General features: G+C 43.0%; 1 protein-coding gene across 3 annotated transcripts in view; it reads right to left on the bottom strand.

Annotated features, from left to right (window-relative positions):
- Window positions 1-27,463, bottom strand: part of pak1 (p21 protein (Cdc42/Rac)-activated kinase 1) — a 318,106-nt gene that overhangs the window by 11,156 nt on the left and 279,487 nt on the right. For all 3 annotated transcript variants that reach the window (XM_063054636.1, XM_063054637.1, XM_063054635.1), the window contains exons 7-12: window positions 26,952-27,129; window positions 19,619-19,682; window positions 18,410-18,458; window positions 18,195-18,307; window positions 15,536-15,653; window positions 10,392-10,491 (exon numbers count right to left, since the gene is read on the bottom strand). In XM_063054636.1, coding sequence (XP_062910706.1) covers window positions 10,392-10,491; window positions 15,536-15,653; window positions 18,195-18,307; window positions 18,410-18,458; window positions 19,619-19,682; window positions 26,952-27,129 — 622 coding nt within the window. The remainder of the gene's footprint in view (window positions 1-10,391; window positions 10,492-15,535; window positions 15,654-18,194; window positions 18,308-18,409; window positions 18,459-19,618; window positions 19,683-26,951; window positions 27,130-27,463) is intronic.

Here is a 27,463-nt window from a genome sequence, read left to right as displayed (position 1 = left end):
CTGGTCTATCTCCTGATCACTACTGGAAATTCTGCCAGCAATAGATGTGTCATCGGCAAATTTACAGATGGCATTTTTATATATTATAGATAGGAACTGACCCAACCCTGTTTTATACCTCTGCTGACATCAATGTTTGTCAATTAAGCAATGGGTTTCATATTGAGGCCTCTGAGCATCAGATGTTTCCGTGCACATCATTTCCTCATGAAGAATAAACAAAATCCCACGCAGATGATGGAAATCTGAACTCGCAACAAAAATTCTGGAAACGCACGGGTGAGAGACTCTTTGTTAGAACTGAGAAAGGGATTAAAATGTCAATCTTAGATGACAGACTGTAAATACTGGAGACTAGACTAAAAACAGAACGTAGGAAGGGGCTCAGTGGAGTCAAGGGGTGCAAATCATCCTCTGGGATGAGGCCCAGCATCAGTGCTGAGAGAGATGAGAATTTTATATTGCCCACATCTGCAGCTTAAACCAATCCTTATTAACACAAAATGCTGGAAGATGTCTCAACCCAAAATATCAACTAGTTATTCCTCTCCATAGATGCTGCCTGACCTGCTGAGTTCCTCCAACGTTTTGTGCGTGTTGCTCTGGATTTCCAGTATCTACAGAATCTCATGTTTATAATTTGCTGTGCTTTCTATTTCTCTTTCAGGAATCTGATGAAATATCTCTGACCAGAAACATTTAACTGTTTCTATTTCTGCAAAAGTTGTCTCACCTTCTGAGGGTTTCCAACAGATGTTATTACATTGATTTACATTAGGCAGAGGCTCGGGGGAAAATGGTTTTGGAGGTGACTATTCTAGCCAAAAATGAACTCCTTGATCATTTGGAACAACAAATCTTTGCGAATCAGGATGGTCTACACTTGTAACCATTAAAACAAAACACAAAAATCATAATAGATTGGGACATGAGTGTTAGTTTGTCAAAGACCACACTACAGCTTAATGTTCTTATTCAAGCATTCACACTGATACATCTTTAACAAATAAAATTTAATTTTAACGCCTATATTTTAAATGTATAATCTTGCTATTTAATGTGTTAATAAAGCATATATTACTATATCACAAATTCGTTATTTTAATATTTTGATAACTATTTCAGTATAATTTCTTTTGTCATCCTATGTATTTTACTTTATATATTTAAATATATTTTTCTGAGAAGGTACCCATAAGCTTCACTGGACTGCCAAAGTCATCCATGACATTAAAAAAAGTTAAAAACTCCTGCTATAAAGGCTTAATAGTTCTCAATGCCCAGGAACTTTCCTGTCCTTACATAGCACATGATGAGGAAATTTAAAAATCAAACAGTGCATATAAGATTCAAGATTAAAATATATTGCAAATGATGCATTTCACTGAATGTTTTAATGTGATAAAGAAATTAAAATCTAGAGCATGCTGTATGCAAATAAAAAGAAAATCGCATTGACATGCAAATCATCAAGAGTCTGTGTGTTTGTATGAATAACAAAATAGTTGTTGCAGGCTCTTCGACTTAATGAAGGTATCATTTTACCTTACAAACTGTATCGAGAATCAAACAATTCCCAACATGTATTTCCCAAGCAGTTAACAGTCAACCACAGTGATGAGAGTGGAGTCACACCTCAGTCAAACAGAACCCCAATTGGTGGCATTGTAAAGCGACTACGCTAGCCGTTACACTGCTGTGCTGCCCCACATTGACCTGCAGATGCTACTCGATACGCCGAGGTCCTCCAGCTGATTGATTGTTGTTCCAGATTCCAATGTCTGCCATCTCTTGTGTCTCCTTTTAATTTTGTCTGTGTACTCTATTGACATCTTTCTCTCTATAAGTCTATCCCCCAGGAAATGTAGCCCTGTTAACGTTGGTGAATGGGCAGGAAAACGGGATCATCTGCATCGTTTGCTCTTCTCCATCATGGACATCAGCCTCACCAGCATCGAGGACATCTTCAAAAGTGAATGCCTCAAAAAGGTGGTATCCATCATTAAGGACCCTTATCACCAAGGATGTACCTCCTCCCTTACCTCTACCATCAGGGAGGAAGTACAGGAGCTTGAAGACGCACACTCAACATTTTAGGGACAGTTTGTATCAATTCACCATCAGATTTCTAAACCAACTCATGAAAACTACCTCAGCATTTTTGCTCTCTTTTTGCACAAAACATTTAATTAAAATTTTTAATTTACATTTATTATAATTTATAGCATTTATGTATTGCACGTTTCTACTGCCACAAAATAATAAATTTTACAACATGCAATGCCTATAAAAAGTATTCACTCACTCCACCCTCCTCGAAAGTTTTCATGTTTTATTGTTTTACAACATTAAATCACAGTGGATTTAATTTGGCTTTTTGACACTAATCAACAGAAAAAGACTCTTGTGTCAAAGTGAAAACAGATCGCTACAAAGTGATCTAAATTAATTACAAATATAAAACACAAAATAATTGATTGCGTAAGTATTCATCCCCTTTAACATGACACACCAAAACTGGTGCAGCCAATTCGTTTTAGAAGTCACAATTAGTTAAATGGAGATCACCTGTGTGCCATCAAGGTGTTTCAATTGATTGTGGTAAAAATACTCCTGTATCTGTAAGGTCCAATTGAGGAATTGGAGATATAAAAAAATAATTTGAACCAATGTAACTTCTGATAAAAGAATAATTGGGACTGAATAGGAATTTTTTGAACTGAAGTAAACTCTGCCTTCAGCAGCCAGCTAAGACATGCTCATTACCAGTTCTCCCCAGCTTGCAGAGACACACTGAGAGTTTGATAACATTGTACCCTCATTTGAGCAGGGGAGGGAGGGCTCACCGATAAGGACAGGAAGGAACATCCATCTGTAATTAAGTCAGGGCCTAGCAAAGGGAATAACTGATAAGGACTGGACAGCACATCCATCTGTAATTAAGCCTGGATCTGGCAGACTCTCTGATCTGTAACTAAGTTTCACACCAACAGACTTGGTGGGCGTACCAGTTCAAATGACATCTTGCAACAGTAATGTATGGGGCTACTATGTATAAACATACGGCTGTAACTGGAGAGAGTGGGCCCACTTATTGGATGGTGGCAGTACTTACGCGCCTTCCCTCTGACAACTGGGTCTCAAACTCCTGCAGGAGGGTGCGCAATAAACTGAAGTAACTATAGGAAGTTGCTCTCCCAAGTTTTATTCAGAATCGACTTTAACACAATTGCAGGTGAGTCAGTATCCCAGTGAAAACTACACCACGAAGACAAAAGAACACTCCAAGCAACTCCGCAAAAAGGTTATTGAAAGCAGAAGTCAGGAGATGGGTACAAGTGAATACTTTTTATAGGCACTGTACGTCAGTGATAACATCCTGATTGTGCTTCTATCCTGCTATGCAATATTAAGGCAGGCCTGAGCTTGGTGAACTAAAAATAAAACAGAAAATAAAATGAGGGCTGCCACCCCTTAAAATAGGTGAAAATTTATAGCTCGTCACTGACACTCAATAGATCACTCGCTATATTTATGAAGTGTTTTGTTTTTAGAAGCTGAACACGGTCCCTCCATTGCTCCCAACCAGACATGAGATTATATTTGGAGACCACAGCACCATTCGTGTTCCAAATTCTCATACTTCTTGTGACACAGGCAGGTCATTCAGCTGGATGAATATCACAGCTCTCAGAACAATCTCATCAACCCTGTTTCATAGAAACATCCTATAGAACATTACAGCACAGTACAGGCCCTTCGGCCCACAATGTTGTCAAGTTCATCACCGGTTAAAGCTGGTCTTTCATTCAGCCCCCAGCAACGATTTTCCTTCAGGACTCACTCTCCAAGCAACCGCAGAACATAGCAAGTACAGGCCCTTCAGCCCATGATGTTGTATCATCCTTTTAACTTACTCATAGCCATTTATTGATCCTGGGGGAATTGGTTTTCGTTACAGTTGCACCATAAATAATAAAACCATAAATAGTTAAACAGTAATTATGTAAATTATGCCAGGAAATAAGTCCAGGACCAGCCTATTGGCTCAGGGTGTCTGACCCTCCAAGGGAGGAGTTGTAAAGTTTGATGGCCACAGGCAGGAATGACTTCCTATGACGCTCTGTGTTGCATCTCGGTGGAATGAGTCTCTGGCTGAATGTACTCCTGTGCCCACCCAGTACATTATGTAGTGGATGGGAGTCATTGACCAAGATGGCATGCAACTTGGACAGCATCCTCTTTTCAGACACCACCGTCAGAGAGTCCAGTTCCATCCCCACAACATCACTGGCCTTACAAATGAGTTTGTTGATTCTGTTGGTGTCTGCTACCCTCAGCCTGCTGCCCCAGCACACAACAGTAAACATGATAGCACTGGCCACTACAGGCTCGTAGAACATCCTCAGCATCGTCCGGCAGATGTTGAAGGATCTCAGTCTCCTCAGGAAATAGAGACAACTCTGACCCTTCTTGTAGACAGCCTCAGTGTTCTTTGACCAGTCCAGTTTATTGTCAATTCATATCCCCAGGTATTTGTAATCCTCCACCATGTCCACACTGACCCCCTGGATGGAAACAGGGGTCACCGGTACCTTATCTCTCCTCAGGTCTCCAAGATCAATCTAACTTTTCCTCCTACGTAGATCTCCATTTTTCTATCATCCATAAGCCTATCTAAAAGTATCTTAATTGGCCCTAATGTATCTGCCACCAACACCACCCCTCAATGAGTTCCACACACCCATCACTCTCTAGGTCAAAAACTTACCTCTGATATCCCCCCTCATACCATCCTCCAATCACCATAAAGTTATGTCCCCTTCTGCCCTGGGAAAAGTTGCTGGATATCTACTCAATCTATGCCTCTTATCATTTTGGCACTCATTTTCCAGCAGCTTTTTTTCCCTCCCACACTCTGCAATCCCATCCCTTCTCCCACTATGTCATCTTTCATCCTCACCACTCTTTATTGGAGCACTACAGAATGCCTCCTATCCAGATGCATAATGGCTTGGAATGGCAACTGCTATGCCTGAGACTACGAGAAGCTGCAGAGTTGTGGGCATGCTTCAACAGGTCACCAAAACCATTCTCTTTCATGGCCCACCACAGGTAAAGCCCTCCCCACCACCCAGGTCATGCTCTCTTCGGCTGTTATTAGGAAGGTGGTACAGCAGCCTCAGGACTCACACCACCAAGCTGAGGAACAATTACTACCCCTCAACCATCTGGGTCTTGAATGAAAGGGGATAACTTCACTTCCCCATCACTGAAAAATGTTCCCACAATCTAGGGACTTACTTTCAAGGACTCTTCATCTCAAGTTCTCAATATTTATTGCTTATTTGTTTATTATTATTACTTTCTTTTTGTATTTGCACAGTTTGTTGTCTGTTGGGTGCGGTGTTTCATTGATTCTATTATGGTTACTGGATTTATTGAGTATGCCCGCAAGAAAATGAATAGCATGGGTGTATATGGTTATCAATTTACTTTCAACTTTGGATTGTCTGTCCTATTTGCTAACTCCGTAAAGCAGCTAACATAATCCTCTTTCACAACAGACATTCTGTCTTTTACCCGATGGGTGAGGCGAGAAGATAGAAACCATGCATGTACTACCAAGCTGAAGGTCAGCTTCTATCCTGTTGTTGCAGTCTTCTTAGCATTGGAGTGGGTTCACGAGACCAATCCCAAGAATGAAAGGGTGGACATATGAGAAGCATTTGATGGCTGCAAGTCTGTACTCGCTAGAGTTTAGAAGAAAGAGGGGGAAATGTCATTGAAATCTACTGAATAGCGAAAGGACAAGATAGAGTGGGCATGGAAAGGATGTGTCCAATAATGGGAGAACCTGGGACCAGAGGGCACAACCTCAGAAAAGAAATACGTCCCCTTGGAACAGAGAGGAGGAGAAATTTCTGTAGCCCGAGCCTGGCGATTCTCTGGAATTCATTGCCACAGATGGCTGTGAAGGCAAAGTCATTCGCTATTTTCAAAGCGGGAGAAGATAGGTTCTTGATTAGTTAAGGGCAGCAAAGGTTATGGGGAGAAGGCAGGAGAATGGGGTAGAGAAGGATAATAAACCACCCATGAGGAATGTTGGAGCAGATGCAATAGGTCAAATGGCAAACAACAGGAATTCTTCAGATGCTGGAGATTCAAGCAACACACATCAAAGTTGCTGGTGAACGCAGCAGGCCAAGCAGCATCTATAGGAGGAGGTGCAGTCGACGTTTCAGGCCAAGATCCTTCGTCAGGACTAACTGAAGGAAGAGTGAGTAAGGGATTTGAAAGCTGGAGGGGGAGGGGGAGATGCAAAATGATAGGAGAAGACAGGAGGGGGAGGGATAGAGCCGAGAGCTGGACAGGTGACAGGCAAAAGGGGATATGAGAGGATCATGGGACAGGAGGTCCGGGAAGAAAGACGGGGGGGGGGGGTGTCCCAGAGGATGGGCAAGAGGTATATTCAGAGGGACAGAGGGAGAAAAAGGAGAGTGAGAGAAAGAATGTGTGCATAAAAATGAGTAACAGATGGGGTACGAGGGGGAGGTGGGGCCTAGCGGAAGTTAGAGAAGTCAATGTTCATGCCATCAGGTTGGAGGCTACCCAGACGGAATATAAGGTGTTGTTCCTCCAACCTGAGTGTGGCTTCATCTTTACAGTAGAGGAGGCCGTGGATAGACATGTCAGAATGGGAATGGGATGTGGAATTAAAATGTGTGGCCACTGGGAGATCCTGCTTTCTCTGGCGGACAGAGCGTAGATGTTCAGCAAAGCGGTCTCCCAGTCTGCGTCGGGTCTCACCAATATATAAAAGGCCACATCGGGAGCACCGGCCGCAGTATATCACCCCAGTCGACTCACAGGTGAAGTGATGCCTCACCTGGAAGGACTGTTTGGGGCCCTGAATGGTGGTAAGGGAGGAAGTGTAAGGACATGTGTAGCACTTGTTCCGCTTACACGGATAAGTGCCAGGAGGGAGATCAGTGGGGAGGGATGGGGGGGACGAATGGACAAGGGAGTTGTGTAGGGAGCGATCCCTGCGGAATGCAGAGAGAGGGGGGAGGGAAAGATGTGCTTAGTGGTGGGATCCCGTTGGAGGTGGCGGAAGTTACGGAGAATAATATGTTGGACCCGGAGGCTGGTGGGGTGGTAGGTGAGGACCAGGGGAACCCTATTCCTAGTGGGGTGGTGGGAGGATGGAGTGAGAGCAGATGTACGTGAAATGGGGGAGATGCGTTTAAGAGCAGAGTTGATAGTGGAGGAAGGGAAGCCCCTTTCTTTAAAAAATGAAGACATCTCCCTCGTCCTAGAATGAAAAGCCTCATCCTGAGAGCAGATGCGGCGGAGACGGAGGAATTGCGAGAAGGGGATGGCGTTTTTGCAAGAGACAGGGTGAGAAGAGGAATAGTCCAGATAGCTGTGAGAGTCAGTAGGCTTATAGTAGACATCAGTGGACAAGCTGTCTCCAGAGACAGAGACAGAAAGATCTAGAAAGGGGAGGGAGGTGTCGGAAATGGACCAGGTAAACTTGAGGGCAGGGTGAAAGTTGGAGGCAAAGTTAATAAAGTCAACGAGTTCTGCATGCGTGCAGGAAGCAGCGCCAATGCAGTCGTCGATATAGCGAAGGAAAAGTGGGGGACAGATACCAGAATAGGCACGGAACATAGATTGTTCCACAAACCCAACAAAAAGGCAGGCATAGCTAGGACCCATATGGGTGCCCATAGCTACACCTTTAGTTTGGAGGAAATGGGAGGAGCAAAAGGAGAAATTATTAAGAGTAAGGACTAATTCCGCTAGACGGAGCAGAGTGGTGGTAGAGGGGAACTGATTAGGTCTGGAATCCAAAAAGAAGCGTAGAGCTTTGAGACCTTCCTGATGGGGGATGGAAGTATATAAGGACTGGACATCCATGGTGAAAATAAAGCGGTGGGGGCCAGGGAACTTAAAATCATCGAAAAGTTTAAGAGCGTGAGAAGTGTCACGAACATAGGTCGGAAGGGATTGAACAAGGGGTGATAAAACAGTGTCGAGGTATGCAGAAACGAGTTCGGTGGGGCAGGAGCAAGCTGAGACAATAGGTCGGCCAGGACAGGCAGGTTTGTGGATCTTGGGTAGGAGGTAGAAACGGGAAGTGCGGGGTGTGGGAACTATAAGGTTGGTAGCAGTGGATGGGAGATCCCCTGAGCGGATAAAGTCGTTGATAGTGTGGGAGACAATGGCCTGGTGCTCCTTAGTGGGGTCACGATCGAGGGGTAAATAAGAGGAGGTATCCGCGAGTTGTCGCTGTGCCTCGGCAAGGTAGAGGTCAAATGGCCTAATTCTCCTCCTCTGCTTTGAGGTCTTATGAGATGATGCAGCATTCCTTGTAATTTGCAGTGTATGGCGTAATATTCACCCTTGAAGATTATGGAATTGGAAAACTTGCTGATTTAATCAATGACATTTATGAGACTGGAATAATACCAGAAAAGATGGAAAGTATTTATCACTCTTCCGAAGAAATCTGGAGCAATAGAATGTGAATTACATAGGACCATAAGTTTAATGAGTCATATCACTAAGATACTTATAAGAATTTTGATGACAAGAGCTAAAAGTAAGATACAAGCTGAAATAGCTAAAGAACAATGTGGTTTTGTGAAAGACAAAGGTACAAGAAACGCGATATTGATGTTAAGGATACTATCAGAACAAACTATTCAAGTGCAAAAAGATTTGTTTGTTTGTTTTATCGACTACACAAAAGCATTTGATAAAGTGAAGCACAATAAGTTATTTGAAATATTACAGAAAACTCTAGATCTAGATGCGAAAGACCTCCACCTAATCAGAAATCTGTACTGGGAACAAACTGCCGCTGTAATAATAGATAGAGAAGTGAGTCAGTTTACGAAAATCAAGAGAGGCGTTAGACAAGGGTGTGTTTTCTCCCCTGATTTGTTTAATGTGTACAGTGAAACAATATCACAAAAAATAAGAGACTTCTTGGGAATCAAAGTTGGCGGTGAAAACATCAATATTTTCAGATATGCGGATGACACTGTTAATTGTAAGTATGGAGTTAGAACTACAAAACTTAATTGATATAATTGTTGAAGAAAATGCAAAAATGGGTCTATCAATTGCAAAAAGACAATGTATGGTGATATCCAAAAAGAAGGAGAATCCTATCTGCAGGCTGAAAATAAATGGGGAAGACATAAAACAAGTAGAGAACTTTTGCTACTTAGGAAGCTGGGTGACATCAGATGGCAGGTGCGACATGGACATCAAAAGAAGAATAGGGATGGCAAAGGACACCTTTACGAGAATGAAGAGTATACTGACCAATACTAAACTAGGCATGACAACACGCCTCAGAGTACTGAAATGTTACATTTATCCAGTTATGTTATATGGATCAGAATGTTGGACAATATCTAGTAACATGAGGAAACAAATTGTAGCAGCAGAGATTTGGTTTTTGAGGAGGATGCAAAGGATATCATGAATGAAACAAATATCTAACGAGGCTGTTATGAACAGAGCAAACACAAAAAGAGAAATCATGTATGAGATCGTGAAAAGGCAACGTAACTTCATTGGACATGTGATTAGGAAAGAGGAGTTAGAATGCATGGTAATTACGGGAAAGATTGAAGGGAAGAAAGCAAAAGGAAGGCAAAGACAAATGATAACGGAGACAGCAGCCAGAGAACTGGAAATGAATACCAATGAATTGATCCACTTGACCCGAAACAGGAGTGTGTGGGCCATGGCAGTCAAAGCTCAATCTGGGCATGGCACCTGATGATGATGATGATGATGATGATGGTGTAGGTAGATGAACCTGAATGTTATCTTGATGCTGCCTGACTGCCATTTTCACTGGATGGAATCCTGCTTTGATAGAATAGCAGAGCAGATCTGAATGGCCTAATCCTACTTCTATGCCTTTAAGTTCTACAGGGAAGGGTTAGAGTGATCATGGAATTGGTTAAAAGTTGGTACAATGTTATGGGCTGAAGGGCTTGTACTGTGCTATAATGTTCTACGGTCTTTATGGAAATAATGAGAGATAACAGCAGCTTTAGCCATAAATACCATCTGCTGTAGCTTGTAAAAGGTATTCAAATGGACCGTGAGGAATCCGCCCACAGTGCTCTGGAACTGAGGTTCCAAAGAATCCCAATGCCCTGAGTAAAGAGATTTTCCTTTCAGAACAGAATAGCATACCCCTTTTTCTATGACAATGACTCTGTCTGGACTTCAGAGCTTCAGGATTAACGTGGTCGAACCCTCCAAGATTTCTTTTTGCAGTCAAATGCTGGTCTACAGAAAGTGAGCCACAAACCTCTGTTCGGTCAGATGTTGACAGCAGAGCAGAATCACATACGTACTTAGCTTGACGGATCCGTCCATTCCCAGCAGGATATTGTCACTTTTGATGTCCCTGTGAATGACCTGGTTTGAGTGTAGGAACTCCAGGGCTTGTAAACACTGGAACAAACAACAAGGGAGAAACACTAAAAAAAAAACTCTTATAATTGAAAATTGAACGAACGGTACAGGTCCTTCGGCCCAGATGTTGTTCCGAACTTTTAACCTACTTTAAGAACCCTTCCCTCCCACATAGCCCTCTATTCTGGTCTGGAATAAATCAGCCATGATGGAATGGTGGAGCAGATGCAATGGGCCAAAGGACTTAATTCAATTCCTATGGCTAATGGTCTTACAATATGATGCAGCCTTCCTTGTATATTGCAGTGTATGGGTCTAGTAGTTCAGTCTCAATGTTAGCTTGATGCCACCCAGTGCTATCTGGTCGTTCTGGTGAATGCCACAGATGGCCATGGGGGCCCAGTCTTTGGATATATTTAAAGCAGAGATTGATAGTTCCTTGAATAGTAAGGGCATCAAAGGTTACGGGGAAGACAAGAGAATGGGGTTGACAGGGCCAATAAATCAGGCATGATTCAACAGGCCAAATGGCCTAATTCTGCCTTCTGTGTCTTTTATGTTCTATAGGGAAGGGTTAGATTAATCGTGAAATAGGTTACAAGGTTGGCACAACATTGTGGGCTGCAGGGCCTGTACTGTTCTTTGATGTTCTATGGTCTTTATGGAAATTAAAGAGATTACTGCAGTTTTAGCCATAAATACCATTTGCTGTAGCTCGCAGCAGGTGTACAATGGACCCTGTAGATTTGAAACACAGTGCTCTGGAACTGAGATTCCAAATGCCCTGAGTAAAGAGATGTAAAGAAATGGAAGCCCCTTTTTCTGAGACGGTGCTATCATGTTTGCTGTTGTGTGCTGGGGCAGCAGGCTGAGGGTAGCAGACACCAACAGAATCAACAAACTCATTCGTAAGACCAGTGACGTTGTGGGGATGGAACTGGACTCTCTGATGGTGGTGTCTGAAAAGAGGATGCTATCCAAGTTGCATGCCATCTTGGACAATGTCTCCCATCCACTACATAATGGACTGGTTGGGCACAGGAGTACATTCAGCCAGAGACTCATTCCACTGAGATGCAACACTGAGCGTCATAGGAAGTCATTCCTGCCTGTGGCCATCAAACTTTACAACTCCTCCCTTGGAGGGTCAGACACCCTGAGCCAATAGGCTGGTCCTGGATTTATTTCCTGGCATAACTTACATATTACTATTTAACTATTTATGGTTCTATTAATATTTAATTATTTATGGTGCAACTGTAACGAAAACCAATTTCCCCCAGGATCAATAAAGTATGACTATGACTATGAAAATAAAATGCACTAGAAGGAGAAATCAATGCTCATATCATCAGGCTGGAGGCTACCCAGACAGAATACAAGGTGTCACTCCTCCACCCTGACAGTGGCCTCTTTGTGCCACAAGAGGAGGCCATGGACCAACATGTTAGCATGGGAATGACAGTAGGAATTAAAATGGTTGGCCAGTGGGAAATTCTGCTTTTCCAGAATTTGGTGCTTGACAAAGCAGTCTCCAAATTTACGATGGGTCTCACCAATGTAGGGGTGGCTGCATTGGGAGCACCAGATACAACAGATGACACTAACAGATTCTGTGCTGCCGTGCTCCATGACTATCTTCTGTTGGTTCTTCCACATCATCAGGAAGCTTGCGGTACTGACATTAAGAGTCATGATGTTACAGCCTTATTAATCTTTGGTAGGCCACATCTGGAGAATGGCATTCAATTCTGGTTGCCCCCATTACAGGAAGGGTGAGGAAGCTTTGGAAAGGGTTCAATAGCGGTTTATTAAGCTGTTGCCTGGATTAGAGGGCAGATGCTATAAAATCACAAGAGATTACGCAGAGTAACACACACAAAATGCTGGAGGAACTCAGCAGGTCAGACAGCAGTCTCAGCACCAAGTGTCGGCTGTTTTATTCCTTTCCATAGATGCTGCTTGACCTGTAGAATTCCTCCAGCATTTTGTATGTGCTACAAGGGGAGGTTTTCCAAGACAAAACTTTAAATTTCAACCTTGTTTGCATTCCAGATGCCGAATCTCCGAATGACCTGGGGAAGACCATTGTAATCTTTTTGCAAACTAATTGCTGGTCTTGTTCCCACTCGTTTCTGCACAGAACCTTGGGAGACACCTGGTATTGCTAATGCCTGTCTGCAGTGATACACAGGACACCATGACTATACATGCAAAAGAAAATCTGCAGATGCTGGAAATCCAAGCAATACACACAAAATACTGGAGGAACTCAACAGGCCAGGTAGCATCGATGGGAAAGAGTACAATTGACGTTTGAGGCCGAGACCCTTCAGCGGGACAATAGGACAAATTTCTAAAAGTCCTGAAGGGTCTCGGCCCAAAATGTTGACGGTACTCTTTTCCATGGATGCTGCCTGGCCTGCAGAGTTCCTCCAGCATTTTGTGTGTGTCACTATGCCTGTAGTTAAAGCAGCTTTTTACCTACCAGTGACACCTAATGGCTGAGTCGGGGCACTGCAACAGCACCTCTAGTTGGAGATGCTCAATTGTCAGAAAAGAAAGGTGGTCAGCAAGAGAGGACTGGGCTGTTGTAGGGCCTGGGAGTAGGATAAAGGAGCCTAATTATCTCTAAAGATTAACTGGCAAGTTAAGTCACTAGTAAGGAAGGCAAATACAATGTTAGCATTCATTTTGAGAGGTAAAGAATATAAAAGCAAGAATGGGGCATTAGCAAGCCACACTTGAGGTTTGCCAGTCTTGGGCCCCTTATTGAAGAAAGAATCTGCTGGCACTAGAGAGGGTCCACAGGAGGTTTATGAGAATGATCCCGGGAAAGGGGGATCTCATCGATACCCATCGAATACTGAAAGCCTAAATAGAGTGGAAGTGGAGAGGATGTTTCCTATAGAGGGGGAAGTCCAAGACAGGGCACAGCTTCAGAATAGAAAGAAGTCCCTTTGGAACAGAAATGAGGAGGAATTTATTTAGCCAGAGGGTGGTGAATCAGTGGCAGTCATTGCCACAGACAGGCTGTGGAAGCCAAGTCACTGGATATATTTAAAGTACAGGTTGATATTTTCTTGATTAAATAAGGGCATCAAAGGTTACAGGGAGAAAGCAAAAGAATGAGACTGAGAGAGACAATAAATCAGCCGAGATGGCAAGGCAGTGGAAATTCAATGGGTCAAATGGCCTAATTCTGCTCCTATGCCTTATGGATCTCCCCTTTTCCCAACAAAAAACCCGATGGGGCTAGATTAGAAATTTCAACTCGTAATTTATCCGCCACAACATAACTGAGGGAAGGAAAGCTAAATGAAATTTCAGCTCATTAAGGAGCTGGAACAACTGCACATTTCACCAGAATGGAGGCAGTAAAAAGTTAATCAATTTCATCCTTGGAAATACCATTTCCTTTCTACATGACATTTGCACTGAGGAGAGGCTGTATTTTAATCACACACTGTCTATTTACAGAAAGCACAGCATCAGTAAGCTATTCACTGGCAATACTGCCCAGTTACTTCAGCGCTTTTTAAAAAGAATAACACATTTCCACTGCTTTACGGCGTGATGACAGAAGGCGGCTCATTTGCCAAGTTTCACAAATTGAAACTGATGAACTGTGACAGTTTCTCAGAATTACGCTGGAGCGATGAATGTGTGAAGCAGCGTGCATGAGAACATTAATCGGAAAAGATGGAACAGATGCATCTTAATTCAAACATGGGTCATAAGAAATGTAAAGCTAGCGTGGTGGAGGGGAATTCATTTCATAGAATTAGGAATGTTAACATAATAAGGAAACCGTTTGGCTATCTTCTCCAGCCACAGTTCTATACTCCCTCCCTGATGCTGTCTGTCAGAACAGATAATTTTTATTTATCATATTTGTTTTATTTAGAGATACAGCAGGGAATATAATATGCTCCTACAGCCCTTCGAGCCATGCTGCCAACATCTCCCGATTTAACCCTAGCTTAATCACAGGTCAATTTACGATGGCCAATTAACCTACTAACCAATACGTCTTTGGACTGTGGGAGGGAACTGGAGCACTTGGAAGAAATCCATGTATTTTCGAGGGAGGATGTACAGACTCCTCACAGAGGACGCAGGGACCGAACTCTCAGCTCACTAATCGCTGCACTAATGTGGCACCACTAATAAAGGCTATGTAGTCACTCACATATTCAACCAGAGCACACGTCAAACAAAAATCTCCTTTATGATACCTTTAAAGATCAAAGGTATTCAATATTGAATTTCAAGTTAGGAAATGTGTGAATATATACATTGTGCAGTTGTCACTGATGCAATTGAAGTTTAACTCACAAAGAAAACAGTAAAAGATTCATCACCCACCCTTGAAAGCATGCTCCACGCATCCACCACTGTGTAGAAAACACCTGACTCTGACACTCCCCCTATACTTTCCTCCCAACTTAAAATTATACCCCCTTTTATTAGCTATTTCTGCCCTGGGAAAATGTCTCTGGCTGTTCTCTCGATCTATGCCTCTTATCATTCAGTGGGGTGGAGGTGGGGGCACATAATGAACTTTAATAAATCCTTATTCTTCCAGAGTGCTTTGCCCTTAAGCTGTGTGAAGTAACAGTGTGTGTGTGTGTGTGTGTGTGTGTGTGTAAACCTAGCACAGCCATGATGGACCTGATCCTGATACAGCTTAAATGGGGCAGGACAGTAGTGTAGCACAATGCTTTACAATACCAGTGACACAGGTTCATTTCCCACCGCTATCTGCAAGCAGGTTTTCCGTTCTCCCTGTCACCTCGTGAATTTCTTCTGGCTTCCTCCCATGGTCCAAGGATGTACCGGTTAGTAGGCTAATTGATCATTGTACATTGTCTCATGATTAGGCAGCACAGCTTGAAGAGCCAAAAGGGCCTACTCCACGCTGTATCTCAATAAATACATAAAGCAAGTAGAATTATTCAAATTCAGACTGTATGGTACTTGTTCCCTTTCGGTTTCCCTCCCATGTAGAGCACACTGAGCATATTTGAAAAGTTCTAGAGGGTGTTCAGGTGATACGAAATGTGCCGCTCTGTAACGTTACCTCTCTGCACACAGCCGCAATCTGTCCTTCATCCATACACGTCTCTGTGACCACGTCAGTCAATGATCCACCGGCCAGGTACTCCATAACCACCCACAATTCATCCCCCACGAGGTAACTAAAGGGAAGGAAAGCCAAGTGAAATGGCCTTAGATCTTCACAAACAACAGAAATTTTACTTCCTTTCCTTAATAAAGGAGAAAACAGGGCAGATAGTATCTGTGGAGATGAGAGAAAACCTCACCTGCTTTCTGCTGCTCCACTCTTTCCCTTTCTCCCTAGGTCCACTATTTTCTCCCTTCAGATTCCTCTTTATTCTGCCCTTTACCTTTTCCGCCTATCACCTCCCAGCTTCGTACTTCATTTCCCCCTCCCCCACCCCCTACCTGCCTTTCCCCTCACCTGACTTCACTTATCACCTTCCAGCTTGTGTTCCTTCTCCTCCCCCATCCCACCTTCTATTCTGGCTTCTTCCCACTTCCTTTCTAGTCCTGACAAAATGGCCACAGCCTGAAATGTCGCCTGTTTATTCCCCTCCGTAGGTGCTGCCCGACCTGCTGAGTTCCTCCAGCATTTTGCACATGTCGCTCTGGATTTCCAGCATCTGCAGAATCACTTTCATTTATGATTAGAAAACTGAGTTTTAATGGTTCAGTTTAATTATCTCTCATCAGAACTGAGGATAAGAAAACAATACTTAAGCAGACAGAGAAGCGTGCACTTTTGCCTTACAACATCACTATCCAAAGTAATTATTGCTGCCCCTAACTCTAGTAGCTCTTCTACTGATTCTCCCCCTGCTCTGTATCAGCTTACTTGTTCATTGCGAATTTTCTATATCTGAAGAAAGACCACCGCCTTGAAACATTACTGCTGCTTCTATCTCCACAGATATTGGTAAATTGGTTTATTACAAAGGTACATTGAAAAATGGTTTTGCATGCAGATCATTTTCTCACACAGATCATTTCATTACAATAGGCCATTACAACTGTCTGTGAACACCACTCCGCTCCACTACTTTTCTCTTTTGCACTATTTATTTTAATTATTGTAACTTATAGTAATTTATGTATTGCACCATATTGCTGCTGCAAAACAACTTTTACAGTATCGCTCATCTTTTTGATATTTCTTACAATAAGATGGTAATCTTTAAATGTATTACTCTGTACTGCTGTGGCAAAACAACAAACTTCACAACATACGACTTAATGATAATAAACCTAGTTTTGATTTGTTGAGGTTAGTAGAAGGGAAAATATCAAAATGAAGAATGAAGTGTTACAGAGCAAGTGCAGTGCAGGTAGACAACAAAGAACAAGGCTACGTTGACGTAGATTGTGAGGTCAAGAGTCCATCTTATTGTCCTAGGGGACTGTTCAATATTCTTATGACAGCAGGCAATCTCTGGAGGCCTCTGTTCCCCTGATTCTCACAAGGGAGTAAAGAAGAAAGGGTTAGACGAAGATTAGAAGAGGATTAGAGATACCTAAGGTGACAGATGCTGGTGTCTGGAAAAACAAGGAAATCTCCTTTCACAAAGATGGTTGCTTGGAGAGCGAACCCCAAAACAAAAGCAGTTGCAGTTAATCAGAGATGGTTTTACAGAGTGATGAACTTGACAAAAGAAAAAAGGATTTGGGAACAGTAACTTATTTGCGACTAAATGGATATCTCCTTCAGAGATGACTCAAGCAAAATTGAACCAAAAGCTGCCATCAGAAATGCACAATAGCAAATTTTAATGGATGAAAAATATTTTAATAACCATGAGTATCACCAGCCTGCTGCCAATAATGAATAGATTTTTTTGAAAGTGTTTAATAGAAACGTTTCCCAATATATAATTAATTATTTTTGTTTCCTTATCTGATGTCCAGCCAAGAAGCACACATCTGTTCGATACAATAGCCAATGACATGATGCAATACATCAGCTTGACCGAGTCCATCCAGCCCCCAGACACACACCCCAATCATGTTGCCGTGCCAAGCCCTCCCATCCTCCACAAGCAAAAGCCAATGTTGCTAATCGGCAACTCCTCACTGTATAGAGCACAGATGGAGAAAGAGCAAAGCTGGACTCCAAATTAAAATAGGACTGGGGCAGTGTCAAGCTAACATCAGACTCCTAACTACTAGATCATACAATGCAAGTTACAAGGAATTGCTGCTCATATCACATGCATGAGAAAAGCAATTAGGCCATTTGGCCCATTGAGTTTGGTATATTATCCTTCTTAACCCTATTCTCCTGCCTTCTATCCATAACCTTTGATGCCTTTACTAATCAAGAACCTATCAACCTCCGCTTTAAATATACCCAATGACTTGGCCTCCACAGCTGTTTGCGGCAATGAATTCCACAAATTCACCACCCTCTGGCTAAAGAAAATCCTCCTCATCTCTGTTCTAAGGGGGTATTCTTGTATTCTGAGGCTGTGCCCTCTAGTCCTAGACTCCTCTATAGGAAACATCCTCTCTTTGTCAATATCATATTGAGAACCCACACAAAATGCTGGAGGAAATCAGGTCTGGCAGGTGTCTATGGAGAAGAATCAACAGTTTACATATGGCTTTCCATACCATAATCAGAGTGGCCAATATACGAAGCTTATCACAGGCACGTGTAAATTGTCCTTATGGTTGTTACTTACCTGTCTAAATAATTAACTATATTTGGATTTTTATTTTCCCTCATAACCAAAATTTCGTTAATGATCAGTTCTTTCTTCGGCTGCTGTTGTAAATTCATCTGTTTGATTGCGACCTGAGGATAAAATTAGAAAATATTTCAGAAGTCTCTGAATTACTTTAAAAGCACTGGATCAGATTCATGCTAAAAGGAAGTGTTTTACGTTTTTAAACTTACCTCTTGCCCCGTGGCCACATCAATTGCTGTGTACACTGTGCCTGAAGCCCTGTTGGCACAGAACAAATAGTGCTTAGCAGGCTTTTAACATGCTTCTAAGGGCATTCACACAATGCACCTTAAAGCAACAGAACCCAAGTGGACATAAGTATACACTGCGGCAACACACAAAATGCTGGAGGAACTCAGCAGGTCAGGCAGCACTTATGGAGGGGAATGAACAACGCTTCAGGCGAGACCTTTCTTCAGGACTTCATCCTGATGGAGGGGCTCGGCATGAAATATTGACTCTATGTATGGATGTTGCCTGACCTGCTGAGTTCCTCTAGCATTTTGCGTGTGTTGCTGGAGATTTCCAGTAACTGCAGAGTCTCGTGTTTAAAATATACACTGAAATCTTGTGAGGCACCTCGCCTTGAGTATTGTGAACGGTTTTGGGCTCCTCAGCTAAAAGATGTGGTGACATTGCAGAAGGTTCAGAGGAGGTTCACAAGGAAGATTCTGGGAATGAAAGGGTTATCATATGAGGACTTTTGATAGTTCTGGGTCTGTACTTGCTGGAATTCAGAAGGATGAGAGGGGAATCTCATTGAAACCTTTTGAATGTTGAAAGGCCTAGACAGAATAGATGTGGAAGGAGTCTAGAACAAGAGGGCACAGCCTCAGGATAGAGGAGCGTCCATTTAAAACAGAGGTGCGGAGAAATTTCTTTAGCCAGAGGGTGGTGAATTTGTGATATTTATTACCACAGGCAGCTGTGGTGACAAGATGGTTGGGCGCACTTAAGGCAGAGCTTGATAGGTTCTTGTTTGGATATAGCATCAAAGGTTACAGGGAGAAGGCCAGGACAAAAGAAAAAGGATCAGCCATGATTGAATAGCAGACTCAATTGGCCAAATGGCCTAATTCTGCTCCTGTGTCTTATAGTCACAGAACATGTAGACCATCTACTGACAGCCACTTAAATCATTGCAGCATGTTACAGCTTATGGGGTATAGTAACATGTGGACCCAAACACGGCAAACTACAGGCAGGTGGACTGTGAATCACAAGTAGACTGACTTCAACAGCAGGGAGACTAGATAGTTGCATGAAGTAATTGCGGGCTGGAAGCAACAGAGGATGATTCGCAAGCTCAAAACACAGTGAACTTCAGGCAGAAAGTGTGAATTATGGAATTTCTCAACAGCACATAATGTGTTACTAACCCCTGTCCAATCTTCTCAAATCGCGAATATTTCTTCTTCGGATCACCGACAGTTACTATACTCCCTATGAGATGAGGAAAAGATGGAAAAGATCAGTGAATCCATTCGTTACCTTTTAAATTAACAAGATTAACTATAAAAGGATAATTTAAAAAGTCTCCGAGGTGAATTGGCAAACTGGTTTATTATTGTCGTATGTACTGAGGTACAGTGAAAAGTTTACTGTTCATGCAGAACTGTTGGCACCATGGATCTATTTTCTGTCTGTATTGTATTTTGTGTTGCACATTTTATTCTGGGTTATGGTAATTTGTCACGTGGGTTGGGCCCTGGTAGAAGTAAAGGATTATAGTCACGTGTTCACCCTTTATGCCATTAGTTTAGTTAGAGAGGGAATGAGCCAAGGAATAATTATTTTTTGTTGACCGCATATTTCGTTACTTTGTTTGTTTTGCTCATTTTGTTACTATCACTAATTTTGATCACTTGTCTTTGCTGGTTTCATAATAGAGGATCAAATGTACTTTCCTCAACTTTGAATCTGGTTATTTGGAAGCATATCACAGTGCCGAGTCCCTCAGTAATTTTGGCTTGTTTTTCTAGCAACCATTACACAGAACAATTCATTACTAAAGTGCAGTGAAGGAGTACAAGGTAAAACAGTAACAGAATGAAGATGGAGTGTCACAGTTACAGAGAAAGTGCAGTGCAGGCAAACAATAAGGTGCACGACCATAACAAGTTAGATTGTGAGGTCAAGAATCTATCTTATTGTACGAAGGAACCAGTCATCTTATAACAGCAGGATAGAAGCTAGATAAAGATCAGCTGGAGTTGTCACATGTACATTGAAACATACAGTGAAATGCGTCACTTTGCGACCATGACCAACACATGCATTGTTCATGTCAAATCAAATCAATGAGAGTTGCGCAGGGCTGTCCACAAGTGTCACCATGCTTCTACCACAACATAGCGTGCCCTCAACTCACGAACCCAAATAGGTCTTTGGAATGTGGGAGGAAACCGGAGCACTTGGGGGAAAACGCATGTAGTCACAGGAAAAACATCCAAACTCCTTAGAGACAGCAGTGAAAATTGACCTCCAAACTTACAACTGGTATTGTAAAGCAATGTGCTAACCACTACACTATGGTGCTGCCGGACTGATGCTCTTCTTAAGCCTGATGGTACATGCTTTCAGGCTTTTGTATCTTCTGCCTGATGGGAAGCAGGAGAAGGAAAACATTCTGAGGTGTGTGGGGTCTTTATTTATGCAGATTTAGCAGGTCGGTTGTCTAAGTTCTTGGCAAAAATGTTCACAGAGCCAGCAAGAAAATAAGCAAAAACACCCTTTCAAAATGGGATACTGTGCTAGAACTGAAAAAGGCTACTGCTTAGTGCTTAGAAACACTCTCTACAGAGTTTTACCTGAACTCCCAGTAGGAGGGACATGTAAACTGTGAATGGAATGGAGAACAACTTCAAAATGTAGGTAACAGATTGGGAGAGGAACAAGGATGGTAACTGAAATATGAGGATACATGGCTGCCGTTTACAGCTTGTATAATAAATGGCATCAACACTCACATCCAAAGAATCAATCTTTCATTCCCACTAACATGAACAACAAGACTGATCAATAAGAGGGATTGGCGAGTTCTCAGCCCAAAACCTTCCAAGTTGTTAAAACACAATTGTCTACAAATGTGTTTAAAATGCCTGTGTTATTCCTAAACTGACCAGAGAGAAGTGAGAGAACTGTTAAAAGATTTTTCCCATGGCAGCTACAATACAGAAAAGCCAATGAGGGACAGCAGCAAGAAAGAAAGGGCATCATTTAATAATGTTTTATTGACACCTAACTAGCAAATGTCTCACCCAATGGGCCCCAAGCCACTGCAAGACATGAAGGGGTCAGTAATAATGGGTTTGAGGTGACAAATCCTGCAGTAACTCACCTCCCGACTCCCCAGACCCTGTAAGACTCAAGTTTAGAGTGCGATGGAATCCTTTCCACTATCAGAGAGTACTACATCACCACAGAAACAGGCCCATCTAGCCTATTCCTAACTGTTCCTAATCCCATCAATTTGCCCCCAGACGATAACCCTCCTATGTACCTATTCAAATTTCTCTAAAATGTTGAAATTGAACCCACATCCATAACTTGTGCTGGCTGTTCATTCCACTCTCACTACCCTCTGAGTGAAGATGGTAACTCTGATATTCTTCTTTAAGATTTCACCTTTCGCCCTTCGCCCATGACTTCAAATTCTATGCCAAGATGAGTGCAGATTCAACAACGTACAGAAAGCTCGACACCACGAAAGGACATAGCATAACCAGAAGAGATTCTGTAGATGCTGCAAATCCACAGAAATTCAAAAAATTCTGGAGGAACTCAGCAGGTCAGGCAACAGCTATAGAGGGGAACAAACAGTCAATGCTTCTGGCCAAGACCCTTTGTAAGGGCTCGAAATGATGGGGGAAGCCAGGATAAGATGTTGGTGGGGGGATAGGGTGGAGGTAGAATAGAAGCTGGCTGGTGAGATCAAGTGGGGGTGGGGGAGGGGGATGAAGTGGGAAGCTGGGAGGTGCTAGGTGGAAGAGGTAAAGGGTTGAAGAATGAGGAATCTGACAGGTGAGGAGATTAACACTTGGTCACAGCAGTTTCTACCATCTACAGGACACACTACAGCAACTCACCAAGACTCCTCAGACAGCACCTTTCAAACCCACCACCACTACCAGCTGGAAGTTCAAGGACAGCAAAAGCATGGAGACACCAGCATCGTTGGAAATTGCTCTTCTGGCCACATATCACCCCAGCTTGAAGATATATCATCATTCGTGAGTCAAAAACCTGGAACTTTCTCCCTTACAGCACTGTGGGTCCACTCACACCACGAAGACGGCAGTAGTTCAAGAAGCCAGCTCACCATCACCTTCTCAAAGTTCCCATGCAAATTGATAGGGTGGTTAAGAAGGCATGTGGTGTGTTGGCTTCCATTAGTGAGGGACTGGGTTCAAAAACCACAGGATAATGTCGCAGCTTTACAAAAATCTGGCTAGAGTTACTGCAGAACAACAACTTTCACAACATCCTGCATGTCAGTAATAATAAACGTGACTCCGAGCCTCTCAGGAAAACTATCCATATGTAACAGATGCAGCTCAACCATTCTCTCCCACGTCCAAGAAAAAGCCTACAGGCACCGACAACCAGCAGAGACGCCGGAGATGGTGGTGCCCACATCATTACAACCTTCAAGACTAACAGATCAGAATAAACAATGTGCTGGAGGAACTCACTGAGTCAGGGAACTTCAGCAGAAGGGAAAGGAAATGTTAATGCCCCCCTGCATCCCCATGGATGCTGCCTTACTGGGTGCCTTGTGCTATGTGTGACTATTGGTATTGTGTTTTGTACCTTGGCTCTGGAGGAACTCTGTTCCATTTGGTTGTATTCATATATGGTTCAATGTCAATTAAACTTGACTTCAACGTGTGCCTCCAGCAGATTATTACCCCGATTACAGAACCTGCAGTCTCTTGTCAGAATCAGATTTAATATCACTGACATATTCTGTGAGATTTGCTTTGTACAGTGCAATACACAAGAAAATTACTGAGGTACAATAAGAAATATAAAAAATATTTCACACAAAGAGAGCGTAATAGTGAGGTAGTCTTCATGGATGGATATATGCTTGGGGTCTTATACGTGCTACATACATTTTATGCTGTGTTTTGCACCTTGGCCCCAGAGTAATGCTGTTTTATAGACTATAGACAATAGGTGTAAGAGTAGGCCATTCGGCCCTTTGAGCCAGCACCGCCATTCACTGTGATCATGGCTGATCATTCACAATCAGTACCCCGTTCCTGCTTTCTCCCCATATCCCTTGACTCCACTATCTTTAAGAGCTCTATCTAACTCTTTTGTGAAAGCATCCAGAGAATTGACCTCCACTGCCTTCTGAGGCAGAGCATTCCACAGATCCACAACTCTCTGGGTGAAGAAGTTTTTCCTCAACTCCATTCTAAATGGCCTACCCCTTATTCTTAAACTGTGGCCTCTGGTTCTGGACTCCCCCAACATTGGGAACATGTTTCCTGCCTCTAGCATGTCCAATCCCTTAATAATCTTGTATGTTTCAATCAGATCCCCTCTCATCCTTCTAAATTCCAGTGTATACAAACCCAGTCGTTCCAATCTTTCAACATATGACAATCCTGCCATCCCAGGAATTAACCTTGTGAACCTACGCTGCACTCCCTCAATGCAAGAATGTCCTTCCTCAAATTTGGAGACCAAAACTGCACACAATACTCCAGGTGCGGTCTCACCAGGGCCCTGTAAAACTGCAGAAGGACCTCTTTGCTCCTATACTCAACGCCCTTTGTTATGAAGGCCAACAAGCCATTAGCTATCTTCACTGCCTGCTGTACCTGCATGCTTACTTTCAGTGACTGATGAACAAGGACACCTAGATCTCGTTGTACTTCCCTTTTTCCTAACTTAACACCATTCAGATAGTAATCTGCCTTCCTGTTCTTGCCACCAAAGTGGATAACCTCACATTTATCCACATTAAACTGCATCTGCCATGCATCTGCCCACTCACCCAACTTGTCCAAGTCACCCTGTATTCTCATAACATCCTCCTCACACTTCACACTGCCACCCAGCTTTGTGTCATCTGCAAATTTGCTAACGTTACTTTTAATCCCTTCGTCTAAATCATTAATGTATATTGTAAATGGCTGCGGTCCCAGCACCGAGTCTTGCGGTACCCCACTAGTCACCGCCTGCTATTCTGAAAGGGACCCGTTAATCCTTACTCTTTGTTTCCTGTCTGCCAACCAATTTTCTATCCATGTCAGTATTCTACCCCCAATATCATGTGCTCCAATTTTGCCCAGTAATCTCCTATGTGGGACCTGATCAAAGGCTTTCTGAAATCCACTGGCTCTCCCTTGTCCATTTTCATAGTTACATGAAATGTTTTTGTTTGGCAGTATTCATGTATTGTTGAATGATAAACTGGAACTTGAAACTTGATGGCAGAGGGGTAGAAGCTGTTTTGAAGATGATGACAATCTAATCTAATCTAATGAGTGCGTCTCCCTGACAGAGCAGACAATGGACAGGGGGGAGAAAGAAAATCAAAGTGGCACAGCACTGACACCAAGGTTCTTCAATAATGGGGCATTGACTGCTTCACCTTACTCAGTTCTGACTTAGTTGCCTTATGTTGGAGAAACACAAGACAACTGGTGTTAGCTAACATGGCAGGAGAACAAGAGCAAATGCTCCCCCTAATCTGCAACAGCTAGTACACCTCCCCCTTTATGTCAGAAGAGCTTATTCCAGCATGCTATCATCAGATTTATATTTTTCAAACTATCTTTAGCTTCTCTGAATGAGTTTAGAGTCAGCCCAGAAACAGGTCATCGAGTCCATGCCAAACTATCTCGTTCCATAGACCATCGCCTTTCATACACTTATTCAAATTTCTCTTAAAGATTGCAAATGAAACTGCATCTACCACTTCTGCTGGCAGCTCATTCCACACTCACACCACCTTCTGCGTCTTCTCCATGGATCATCACCTCGTCGTGTGGTCCTGTGATCCTGACAGCAAAGCCGTCTGGAGCTATGCTCCTGGTAGGGTCACCAATGGAGGTGAGATCGAGGGTGAGGTCCCTGACAAAGAACAATCCAACCAAGACCTCAACAGTGGAACAGGCGGACGAAGTTACTTCGAACTCAACAGCTGTGAAGGCGGATGAAGGCTGCAACAAGTCCATCAGCTCCAATCGTCGTGGTTTCCATGCCATTGGAATCAGTTGGTTGACTTGTGCAGTATCGTGTGCTTCTTGGAGTGCAACATCAAGTACATGTTAAACAAATACACGCACAGGCGTTTTCATTCTGTGGGCCACTTCTTCAGAACAAAGACCATCACCCTTGACCTCGAGGGATAGCCACGACGACAACGACCTTCTGAGTGAAGAAGTTCTCCGATAAATGCTTCATCTTTCATTCTTAACCTATGGTCTCCAGTCTCACTCAACCTCACTGGAAAGACCATTTCCATACCTATCTAAACCTTTGATAATTTTGTACACCTTTACCTCTGTTTGCCATTCTAATTCTGAATTAAAAAGCATCACAGGTTGGTGTGGCAATGGCTCTGTCCAAGATGGGAAGGAGCTGCAGAGAACTGTGAACACAGCTCATTCCTTCACACATGCCAGCCTCCTCTCTACTGGCTCCATCTACACTTCCCACTGCCTTGGGAATGCAGCCAACATAATCAAGGATCCCTCCCACACTGGCCATTCTCACTTCTCCCCCCTGCCTTTACTGAGAGCACAAACTACCAGACTCAAGGACAGCTGCCATCCCATTCTAATCAGAGTAACACAAAATGCTGGAGGAACTCAGCAGGTCAGGCAGAATCAAATAAAAAAAAGGAGCTGATGTTTTGGTCAACTCTTCATTCTTTTCCATAGAAGGTGCCTGAACTTCTAAGTTCCTCCAGCATTTTGTGTGTTACTCTGGATTTCCAGCACCTGCAGAATCTCTTGTGTTTATGATCTGCTGTTATTATAGACTACTTAATGGGCCTCATATACCAAGAGATGAACTCATGAACTTCTGAACCCCCAATCTGCTTTGTACTTTATTTGTCTACCTGCACTGCACTTTCACGTGGTGGTGAAACTGCTTTTCCCAGAGAGTGGTGAATATGAGGAAAATTCTCTGCCCAAGGAAGCAGTAGAGACTCCTTCATTAAGTATATTTAAGACACAGTTAGATGTGGAGAGGAGAAACACAGCAGAGGAATTAAGGACTTATGGGGAAGAGGAAGGCAGGTAGAGTTGAGTCCACAGCCAGATCAGCCATGATTGTATTGAATGGCAGCACAGCCTTGATGGGCCGAATGGCCTACTCCAGCTATTTCTTATGATCTCTGTAAATGTATCACTATATTCTACATTCTGTTTTTCTTTACAAACTCAGTGTGTATGATCTGTCTGAATGGCACATCAAATAAAATGTTTTCATTGTATCGCCATACAAGTGACTATAATAAACCAATACGAATCTCCACTGAGTCAGGCCATTGTCTACCATGAGCCAATGTGTACCAGAAGGTAGCTGAGGCTGCACAAATACGTTCTACATGGTGGCATTCTGGTAACTGGTAAAGGGAGGTCTATCATCATACTGGTTTGTGAGAGACTGGAACCCAGTGGAAGCCCAGATGCTAAACTCACATCACCATCTTCCATCACAATCAGGCACACAGTTACGTACTCAATTTTTCCAGTATCTCCTCATCCGTCATTTTCGTCTTCTTCTTCTGTTTCTCTGCATTCCTGGTGAGGGTATTTGAAGGGGTTGTGCTGTTCTCAGAGGGCGAGGAGATGGGAGACGTGGCTGCATCTTTGGTGGGTGGGAGAGGAATGGGATCGATCACAGACCGTGTGTACATCTGTGGGAAGGAAAGAAGCACATGGTTTAAACTCAGGATAAAAAGAAATAGCTGAAGGGAAACCAAGCTGTATTCATACAACAGTCTTTACAACCTCAGGATGTCTCAAGCTTTGCACAGTGAAACACACACAAAGATCAGTCAGGGTTACGGTTTCAGTTCCTCAGCATTGTGTCCTCCACACAAAAATGCTGGAGGAACTCAGCAGGCCAGGCAGCGTCCATAGAGAGAAATAAACAGTTGACGATTTGGGCCGAGACTTCCCAGCTTTTCACTTCATCCTACCTTCCCCCACCCACCTACTTCCCAACCCCACCCAACTTGGTGTCACATA

Source organism: Mobula hypostoma, chromosome 7 (assembly GCF_963921235.1).
Source record: "Mobula hypostoma chromosome 7, sMobHyp1.1, whole genome shotgun sequence".
Taxonomy (NCBI): domain Eukaryota; kingdom Metazoa; phylum Chordata; class Chondrichthyes; order Myliobatiformes; family Myliobatidae; genus Mobula; species Mobula hypostoma.
Note: the sequence above shows the minus strand (reverse complement) of the source record. Positions and strands in the feature narration are given on the sequence as shown.